General features: G+C 42.3%; 1 protein-coding gene across 1 annotated transcript; it reads left to right on the forward strand.

Annotated features, from left to right (window-relative positions):
- Positions 1-2190: 2190 nt before the first annotated feature.
- LOC306711013 (very long chain fatty acid elongase 4-like) lies at positions 2191-7533 on the forward strand (the record flags this gene model as incomplete). The annotated part of the gene is made up of 7 exons (XM_079179781.1): positions 2191-2326; positions 4056-4148; positions 4704-4891; positions 5767-5847; positions 6595-6766; positions 6933-7060; positions 7252-7533. The coding sequence occupies exons 2-7, from the start codon at positions 4082-4084 to the stop codon at positions 7531-7533; spliced, it is 918 nt and encodes a 305-aa protein (XP_079035907.1). The 5' UTR covers positions 2191-2326; positions 4056-4081.
- Positions 7534-11037: the final 3504 nt, after the last annotated feature.

Raw genomic sequence — 11037 nt, forward strand, 5'->3', positions numbered from 1 at the left:
GCCATACCACTTTACACACAAACTCTGCAATAAAGCCAAGAGCTGTGCACCGTTTAGGGCTGTTCTAATATTAAGTATATTTATTCACCCAGCGATCTGCAGCCAACACAACCTTCCAGGTTGCCCTGATGTGGTCGGTGCAGCTGCAGACCAGCAGTCGTGACATTTCTCATTACAGAACCGCCAACGTGCCTCCTTCAAATTCTGCGCTGACCACATTTTGAATACACCAAACTGAAGGACCACACAGATATGAGAATGTGTGTGTGTGTGTGTGTGTGTGTGTGTGCTAGGGAGGTATGGCCAATAGTGTGTTGTGCAATTGTGCAGACACCTCATGAAGTTGTATCGCACTCTCAAACTCACACATTCACACTAAAAAGGCTGCAAGTTCTCCTCATTGGGGATCTGTTTTGGTGATTTTCAGACCAGTACACGTGTTAACCCTGCACCACCTAAAGGACGGGAAGCTGATATCAGCAGCAGTTTAAGCTGCATATGTAGAAATATAGCTTAAAGACTAAAGACTGAGCATAAAGGCTGTTGGCCTGTAGACGACAGATGTCAATATGTTTAGCTGCAAGTTACTTTGTCCAATTAATTTAATAAAGCGGACCACTTTCTTCCTCAACCCTGAGGCCAGGATGGGGAGGATGCTCTTAAGATTAGCAATTTTAGAAATAACAGCTTTTCTGTGCTATTATTACAAGGTAAATGTGAAAGAAAGTGTGCCTGCGGCAACAATTTTTCAAGTGCATTCTTTGAAATGTGCATTCATAATTGACTTTAGAGTTGACTTATTATTCGCGTTAAGTGGATTAAATAGATGTCTTCACTGAGTTGATACATTACATTACAGTCATTTAGCTGACGCTTTTATCCAAAGCAACTTACATTCAGATGCTAATACCGTAGGCACAGCTATGGGAGCAATTTTTGGGGTTAAGTGTCTTGCTCAAGGACACATCGACATGGAACCAGTGGTGCCGGAGCCGGGGTTTGAACCGCCAACCGCCAAAGACGGCCCTGCTCTCCACTCAGCCACAGTCGCCCCAAGATACAAGATACTTCAGCTGCAGTAAAAATATGGGGTACTGCACAGTGTTATTTTGTAGAAAGTGTCCATATTATTGTGTCCACACCCTTAATACTCTGAAATATGCCAATGTTTTCTCAATTTATTTTGACACATTATACTTCATGCACACACACACACACACACACACACACACACACACACACACACACACACACACACACACACACACACACACACACACATATACACACACTCCAATTCTTCACTAATTTTAATATTATTTTTAGCGGCTTTACTTCGGGCCATGTTAACACAGTCCAGCTGCATCTGTAAGCCTATAAGAATTACATAAATGAAAAAAGGAAAAGGATAGAGCCTTTCTGAATGAACCAAAAATGACACCGTCCACACAATGCTGTGCCAAAAAGGCCCTGGATGTGCACGAGGCTCCACGGACGCTACCTGTCACATCACAACTAAATATTCCCTTGTTGTATGTACAGTGTTTGTGTCAAATAACATAATAAACTCTGTCAGACACAGACTGCAATGTGCCTTGCTAGCAGGATGTTTGGGTAGACTACAGAGAAAGGGGAACTTCTCTTTATTCTTGACTCACTGTCAAAGAACCCTCATCCCTCCAGAGGTAGAAGATCCAACGATGGATTGACAGCACCACCTAGTGGTACAACCCGGCCAGAGACGACAAGGGAAGAACATGGTGTCACCATCTGCCTGCAGAGCCAGAGGAGATAAATGGATTTGGGCAAATTGTGTAGAAACATATGCTTAGCTTATCCATTCACAAAAAAAACCATAGTAGAAATTTAATTAGATTTATTACATGATTTACCTCGTTTTTTTGGTTAATTAGTTAGTTCATTGTTGCTTTTAGTTATTTAGTAATAGTAAATACCGAGGATAAACGACTGCCGCGCGCACGCACGCGCACGAGACACGGGAGCGAATTCCCGCATGCGCAATGCCATCTGGCTTCTCGGCGTCAAGGAGATTGCAAGAAGATGATGCGGCTGAGCGGCCGGCACGGACTGAATGCATGATTGGCCCATCCGAGACATATATTTCCACTTGCCTTGTCTAGTTTCTTGCCAAATCGCTGTTTAATGTCGAACTGTAACCGGAGCGGCGTAGAAACTGATTAGCAGTAAGAGGAAGCAGCAGCAGAAGAAGAAGAAAAAGAAGAGGAGCGAAAGCGAAGCAGTAATTGAGAGGAGTTGGGCATCAAATTGCACCGGATGTCATTACACGCTCTTAAATATCGAGGACGTGAGTAACGTTTGTACGATTGTGGATGTGTGCTGCGTTGTAATTTAGTTTTTTCGGCATGCTAAATGTTTTTTCTGCATGTAGGCCTACATATATAAAAAAGAAACACCCAGTGTTTATTCGTATTTGGGGGCTTAATTAAGAAGCCTTGCTGGATAAGAGCCCAGCCCTTTGTCCACGTCAAGTCAATTATTTCTACGTGGTCGCGAGAGACACTTTTCACCACGTTTTTATACTTTTGTTGCTAATATTATTCTCTTATTCTTAATCTACTCTCAGCACCGTTCACCCACCCACCTGTTTATTAAAAAACAACAACATTTTAATTATATTTCAATTAAATCCCTAAGAGAAAACAAGTGTAAATAATTCATTGGCTGTGGAAAAGCTGAGTTTTTTTAATTGTTGTATTATTACTACAACATTACAATAACTGTTATCATAACAGTGTGTTATTCACTATTTTCCTCGTGAACAAGGTACTCTTTTAGTGTGTCACATAGCACATGGAGGCAGATAACCATCAAACAGGCTTGTGGGTCGTCGGGCATTTGTACTTAGGCCTACAGATCTAAGCTCGTTGATCAATTGAATTTAAGCCTCTTGAGCGGTCCGAGCGAAACCTGCTGACACATGCGCCTCTGTCTTTTTGTGTGCGCACAAACCCGGTTAACCCCTCTCTGTCTGAGTTCCCTCCGCGGCCCACTGCAACTAAACTAAACCCCGGGTGGGTATATGTTGTTTTAGGAAGTCCTGTAACAATAACAAAACAAAAAAAAGTCAGATTATCTAGTGCACACTGGTGTGCAATAATACTCAGCATTTCCTCGTCAGTGAACTCTCATTGGTGGACAGTAGTCACTGTATACAGAGCAATTAATTATTGAAAGGGAATCTGATCTGAGGCATCGGATTAATTATAGATTAATATGGAGACACCTGCTCTCAGCTGTCAGGTGGATAAGGAGTGTCTGTTATGTAATGCTGCTTAATTACAGTCAATTGGGTGCACATTTCTCTTGATGTACCACACCATTATTCTACATGTTAGTTTGATGTGTTTCTGTCATATTTGTCCCAGTCAGTGAGTAAGTTAAAGGAGGTTAATAGAATAATCATGAAGTCTAGTATCAGAAACGGGCGGGAAACGAATTACCCCGTATCATTGATCCTATTCCCTGCAGTTATCTCAAACCGTTGTGACTCGCCAGATTCTTTATAAGAATCGATGGAAAGTGCATTAACCTCTTGTGGAGGTTAATGTTACCATACTGTTTCCAATGAGGGCCAGAAAAGAGAGGCCTGACATGGTCCTTTAGGGTGTTTGCAGCAATGCTACAATGTACAATCCATTCATTTATAATGCGCTGAATGATTCTACTCTGTAGCATATATGACACAAGATACAAATCCCTTTCTAAAAGGCTTTCACTTGCCACATGATCCGATAAGACACCCTGCGACGTTTGACACGATGCTGAAAATGGTCGTCGTTGGGGTCAGCCTAGACGTCTTCGGCTTGATTATCTGCACATCAGCAATCACGAGCTAACGATGATTCAGTAGTTTACAAGAGTGTTTTGTAGAGAGGAACACGTATCATGGTTACGCAGCGTAGCTCCTCGTGCTGCTAGTTAGGATGATAGGAGACGTACGGCCTGTAATTTGATTTGGGTGACTCTCACTGACGCTGCCTGTCTTGCCTTCCGTCTCTTTCTCTCTTTTTCAGTATAATCAGGACCCAAAGGCAGAGCCATGGAGGCTGTAACACATCTGGTGAATGACACTGTAGAATTTTACAAATGGGGCCTTACTATAGCAGGTAAGATCTTTATAATCACTTGTTTCTAAACACGCAAGAGCAGTTGTTATCATTGTCGGGAGATTTTAGTCACTAGCTTATACTTGCTCAGCTCGGGGACAGAAAACTGCCCAATTTGACCATGTTGGGTTTCTGGTTAAAAAAAAAAAAAAGAGTCATACTTGATATGTATGTGAGAGCATAACTGCATAGCAGAGTCTGAAAAGTCAAAGTTGGACCAGGAAGCATCGGGCAAAGAGGTTTGTTTTCACCCACAAATACGTAGTTTAAACAAAATGGTCAAACTAAATGCTTATCATTACCCATAAGGGTAATGTCCACAGAAACAAAAGGACAAACACTGCACAAAATGTATTGTAAAAGCACTGGATTGTACTTGAACTTTTCTTTTAGCTGTTCATCAGAATGCTACAATGTAATATTCAGCACAAAGTGTCATAAAGGTTGTGCCTGTTGTGCATTACTCATGTGTTCACTTTAACAACAGTGGTTCTGTTGTTGAACTATCATACCTCACATTTTTCCCACCATTGAAACCACCCCTGTGTCCTCCAGACAAGAGGGTGGAGAGCTGGCCGATGATGTCGTCTCCCGTCCCCACTCTGGCCATCAGCTGCCTGTACCTGCTCTTCCTGTGGGCGGGGCCTAGATACATGCAGGACCGCCAGCCCTACATACTCAGGAAGACCCTCATAGTCTACAACTTCAGCATGGTGGTCCTCAACTTCTACATCGCCAAAGAGGTTAGGACGTGTTGGTTATCGTCATGTGTTACAGTAGCACACATAGCACGTAGTCGTTTTTTTGTCGGGATGTTAAAGGGATGTCGTGGCAACTACGTAGCAAAACAAGACACACAAGTGTTACCAAATGGCTTTTCCTCAGGCGACATCGAAAAAACACTTTGTGACAGTCAATCATGGATTCATGGTCACATTTAAACATTAAAAGCAGAGACATTTTGCACAGAGTGCTATGTTTATAGACTCTATACGTCTACTTAAAAAAAAGGAAATGCAGCTTAATACACTATAAAAACACTTGCTTTACTGCAGCTAGTTATGCATGTTTCATTTTGGTTGTTGCTCACTCAGAATACATGAAAAGGCAAGAAAAGACAATAATGGACGGATACTGCCCTCTGTGACAAACCTACTACTTAACGTTAAGAGACAAAACAATCACTCGCAGTTGAACCACTTCATCGGTTGAACACAAAGGTTTATGTATGGGTGTTCTCTCAACATATTATCTCAACCAAGCACCTACAAATTTGTTCTTTTAGAGCAAATAATGTAGAGATGCTTTGTGTTTTGTGACCGATCCACTCTAATCAAAAATAAGCTGCAGCAGTTCCTGCAAGATGCAGATTCTACTGTAGCAATGATTTCCAATCCGTGATGTCTAATAGCTCTGACTTGTTTACAACAATCCGCTGTTTTTTTTTAGAAAAACTCCAAAACGTATGTGTTAGCAACCTGTTTTTGTTTTTTTTAAAAAGAGTGTGTCAACACGGATTACTCGTGGTCGCTGCTGTAGTTTCTCCATATCTTAGAAAATGTCGACCAGTTTCCTCGCAGCCGTTTCCTGAGTTTGTGCTTTTCTTTCTTCCCATCAGCTCCTACTAGCCTCTAGATCAGCCGGGTACAGCTACCTCTGTCAGCCTGTCAGCTCCTCCAACGACGTCAACGAAGTCAGGGTAAGCTCCCTCCAACACACACACACACCTAACACATCTACGCACAGACACACACCTGTGTACACGACTACCAAAATAAATGTTTTTACTTTTGATAATCGCAACAGCAGTAGCAAGTGCCTTTAGTTTAGTCGGCGGGTTGAAGGAGAAAAGAGAGATTTTCAACTTTAAGTCTCCAGGGATTTCAGTACAAACAGGGTGTGGCCTACTCACATAGGCGGGGGTAATTAATAATAATTAATAATCAGGCCTTGCTCTTTCATGATGGCATGATACCACTCCGCCGTGGCTTAGAGAGCAACCATGTGCATCATGTGCATGTGTGTATCAGGCTGCGAGGAATCAGGAGTTTAAATAGGAGAACACACGAGTGATTTGTGACATATTGCTGTGGGACAGTGGGACGGCTAATAGTGAATCTGCAATATATACATGTATATATACTGTATATCATACAATTACTCTTAATATATGATATATAAGTGGTATCAAATATGTTAATATGTTACCTTGTTCACTAATGTATTCATAAAAACTGCTCTCTGCAGTATTAATACTTCACTCAACTCTCCTACACGAGTGGACTGAGGTGGGGCTTTAAGGGGTGATTAATTAAGAACTTAAAGCGACTGTAAGGAGTACTACATCAATGTCTGCTCATTGTAGTCGCAGGCTAAAGCCGTTATCTATCATCGGTGCTATCGAGAGCTGCAATAGTTCACTCCACCCTGTGTTTTACGTCTTCAGATAGCATCCGCTCTCTGGTGGTACTACATCTCCAAAGGAGTGGAATTCCTGGACACCGTCTTCTTCATCCTGAGGAAGAAGTTCACCCAGGTCAGCTTCCTCCACGTCTACCATCACTGCACCATGTTCATCCTCTGGTGGATCGGCATCAAGTGGGTCCCCGGTGGACAATGTGAGTGAAAGGATCGTAATGGTCGTGACGTCCAGCTGTTGAATTCATCAGATTGACGTTGTCTTCGTGCCACTTATAGAAGAGCTGGCATTCATTTGCATGGCAGCCATGTATAAATAACACGATGACAGCTGATGCAAAACTCAACCCTTTCATCTTTCCACAGCATTTTTTGGTGCAACCATCAACTCTTCCATCCACGTGCTCATGTACGGATACTACGGCCTGGCAGCTTTGGGACCTCAGATGCAGAAGTACCTCTGGTGGAAGAAATACCTCACCATTATTCAGATAGTGGGTATTTTGTTAATCTTTATGCATTTGCCTCTGTTGTGTGTGTTCTGTGGATGTTTCTGGTGAAATATCCTCCTTAAAATTAACAATGGTCTGCTTTTTCATATCGTACATTCTGCAAGTTTGTTGCATTTTTACTGCGCTTTAGTTGTTTTATTGTGCTTAATTATTTGAATTATGTGCATACACAGATCCAGTTCCACGTGACCATCGGCCATGCTGGCCACTCCCTCTACACAGGCTGTCCGTTCCCCGCCTGGATGCAGTGGGCTCTGATCGGCTACGCCGTCACCTTCATCATCCTTTTCGCCAACTTCTACTACCACGCTTACCGACGCAAACCCTCCTCCTCCCAGAAGGGAGGCAAGCCCGTGGCGAACGGCACCTCGGCGGTAGCTAACGGTCACAGCAAAGTGGAGGAGGTGGAGGATAACGGGAAGAGGCAAAAGAGAGGAAGAGCGAAGAGGGAGTAAAGACGGATGAGTGCTTGCTCGGCCGATTTTAAAAAAGAAAAAGAAAAAAAAAGACAGTTGTTTTAAGGGCCAGAGAAGGAGAGTGGGTAGGGATCATCCCTGCACATAGTGTAGAAAGATGTGATTCGTGACCAACTTGGAAAGGTGAATGGGTAGAAGTGTGTGTTTGTGTCTGTAAGGGGTTTTGAGAGGAAGAGAGGGGTGTTGGTTGTCTCCACAACAAGTACGATGCTGATCATGTAGGCTCCATGCTCTTCTGTCCAACTGGCTTTTGGACCGTAATAGGACCAAAGTATTATTGGACCTACAATCTGCTCAGCATCCGCTAACCTATCGACCAAAATTCACCTCCAACTTTTGTACTCTGGATTCCAGTATTGTTTTAACTGAAAGCTTAAATAGTCTTTAATATGCTAATTTATTTTCTAGTGCTCAATAAGAGTTTTAACGAATTTAACTATTACCAACAAAACGACATGCAGACGCATTTCTTTCTTGGTTCGGGGGGTAAATTTATGTTTGCTCATGATTAGAGTTGAGCAAAGTTAAGTGGACAAAATCACAGTACGGCATTCTCACAATTGCCATTTACTGTACTTTTCATTCATCTACTTCACCTACCAATCCAACATGTCCGGGACTTTACATCTCTCCGCTGTCTGAAACTGATTTAACTGTGCTGCATTTACAGAATGACATATTTTCTTTGTGATCATTGTGAATTAAAACTTGGTTTGATTCACTTTGTGGGAGGGGGACTGTAGTTTATTTTATTTATGCAAATTTGTGGGTATCTTTGTTTTAATCGTTTTTTGTGGGTCCTCGTGATTTTTTTTCTTTTTGCTCTGCAATGTAGCCGAGGTGCAAAAATAAGAGATTTGAAACTCGGTTGAATATTGTCTCACTGCCATGTAGGACTCTTTTTTTCTTTTTTTAAAGAAAACAAATGGTTATTTCATTGTCTTAAAAAGAATGAAAGCAACACAGCTTCTGGCTGCACATAGAACTGAAATAAAGACAATGTCAGCACCCCATAGTTTGTTTGTGTGTCTTTGTGTTGGTGCGCAAAATCAATTGTAAATCACCTAATTCAATGCTCAAGCAACATTGTACTCCACGTATACAGGATCAAGCTGTCATGCATTAGGAACCTAATCTAAAGACAAAGCCTTTGTCTTTCTTTTCCTATCCTTCCTCTATCTCTCTTCCATCCTGGGAATTTGGAAGTAGCTCTTCTATATGTGTGAGAGAGTCAAAGGTATACTGTGTCTTTGGCCTGTCCAGACAGATCTGCCCTAATCTTTGGGGGTAAATTGGCTTTAGCTCCAAAAGAGCTTACTTCCACGTCACTCCATGAGATACCCAGGAAAGCAGGTCACTGGAAGAGAAGCCTTCACTAATCTGCCATGAGGTTGCTCCTGTAACTCTCAAACTGTGTCGTTTTTATATAGTTTTGATTAATTATGCAAATGACTATACAATACAGGCAGGGCAAGTAAGAGATGCACATTTCGCCCCAAATATTGGCAAATACATACTTTTTTTTTTGCAAAAGAACCAGCCAAGTGATGTCTGCTGTGAATTTAATATACTGGTTAATTAAAAAAAACTTTACCCCTCCTTCTGCATCCATTTCTTCATTACCCTGCAACAATCTCACTACATCCCATTGCTCCTTCACCACATTGTGGTTACACTAATAGAGTCTATTAAATCATTCTTCCTCCACATTTTTCCTGTTGTCCAAATGCCTCAGATCTGTTATTCCTGATATGTCTCCTCTCAGGCCACAGTTTGGTTTTTTTTCTCATGCTTAGCCACTTTTTCGACCAATCTATCGCACAGTACATGACCTACTTTGCAGCCTTCCATCTTATCATGGTGCACCTCTCTGTAACTTGGCATCAGGGTGGAGGTGTACGGGTGAAGTTGTGAATGATAGACTGGATGAGATCAGTGAGAAGAGGAGTATTTGTCCTCCATGGGGACACAGAGGGATCTAAGCCAGGCCCTAAGAGGATTGCAAAGGGCGAAGGCTTTTCTACTGAAGGCATTTAGCACAGGTCACTATAACCTGCAGACATACAGCTGTACGCAGACATTCAGTGGAGCTGTGGCACAGGTTTGTGTGCCAGATTAAGTAGTATACATCCCAATACATTGTTAACAGTTAATACATCCCTATGCAACTCTTTAAAGAAAACTACTTAAGTGTAAATCAAATTGCTGGTTCCCAAACTCTTTCTCTGCCTTTGATAATGTGTAGCAAAAAGGCCTGTAATTTTCATAGGGTTACTGGCGGTCGACGGACCCCACCCGGCCTTCTGAGAGCGCCCGTCTGTTTAGAGAGTGAAGGGTAAGTTTTCAGGGGTTAAATCTTTGCAAACCTGCCCATCACTCACTCATCTCATTAGCAATTATATGACTAAGGAGCTCATTCTAGCCTAACGGAGTGGAAACAGTCAGCATTTTACTGGCCCGCCGTCTGTGTGTGGGACGGATTGCCTTCAGAGCTTGGACCGACTCGGTTTTACGTGAGGAGGGCACCCTCTTCTGGGCCTGAAGTTAGTTACAGGACATGCATTGGGTCGGAAGCGGATGAGATGAGGGGGATGTGTTGTGTGATTCCTGGCCAGAGTGAGTGAGGCATGTCATATGCACATGCCAGGAATCTTTTCTGTATTAAAATCTGTATTGTCAAGCAAGAAAAAAACGTAATCTTAAACTGAGGGAACAACAACATTGAACTGAGGGAACAAGAGACAATTTAAAAAAAGAAAATAACGGTCACTTCTCACAAGATATGCCAACTTTTAGTCACAGGCTTTCTGTTAAAAATGATATGTCTCAAACTCAACCGGAGATGTTATCAGTTATTTACTCAGACATTAGAAATCCACCGTCAGAGCTACAGAAGATATTATAGGCTTACAACTGCTTCCACAGGTGTACATTTGACTAGAATAATAATTAAAAAAGTTATTAATAATACATTTAAGAGATTATATCTGCATGTAAGTTAGGTATTCTGCTCATTCATTTCAATTTGTATACCTACATTGTAAATAGTGTGCAGCCTGCTTTGGCAACTCTGTAACTACTTAATCATGGATGTGCATGCCAATGAAACTCATTTAAATGTGAGACACTTCCTGGTGTGACGTACATCCTCGCGTCATATGGTCAGTGCCCCTAAACTGCCTGGTGGTGCCCCGTGTCAGCGACTCTCCTTAATGCCCCGCGGTAAGAATTCCCCCATTATGTGGAGCTCTCTGTGTAAAATGCATTAGTCTGGGCTTTAAGAATACATCTGTCGGTCAGGGCCAGCAGGTTACAGTCCATGTTTAGTGGTCAAACAGTAGCCTCGGCCTACACCTCCCGTGTAAAGTTATGGTTCAGCATGATGAGGGGTGAAGCAGTTGCACAAAAGCGGCTTCTAGTGGCGTGCATGCAGGAAGCATCTTCCTCTAAGTTGCGACTCTAGTTGAAGAATGTTTAAATGTA

Source organism: Pholis gunnellus (genome assembly GCF_910591455.1).
Source record: "Pholis gunnellus genome assembly, chromosome: 19".
NCBI classification, from domain to species: Eukaryota; Metazoa; Chordata; class Actinopteri; order Perciformes; family Pholidae; genus Pholis; species Pholis gunnellus.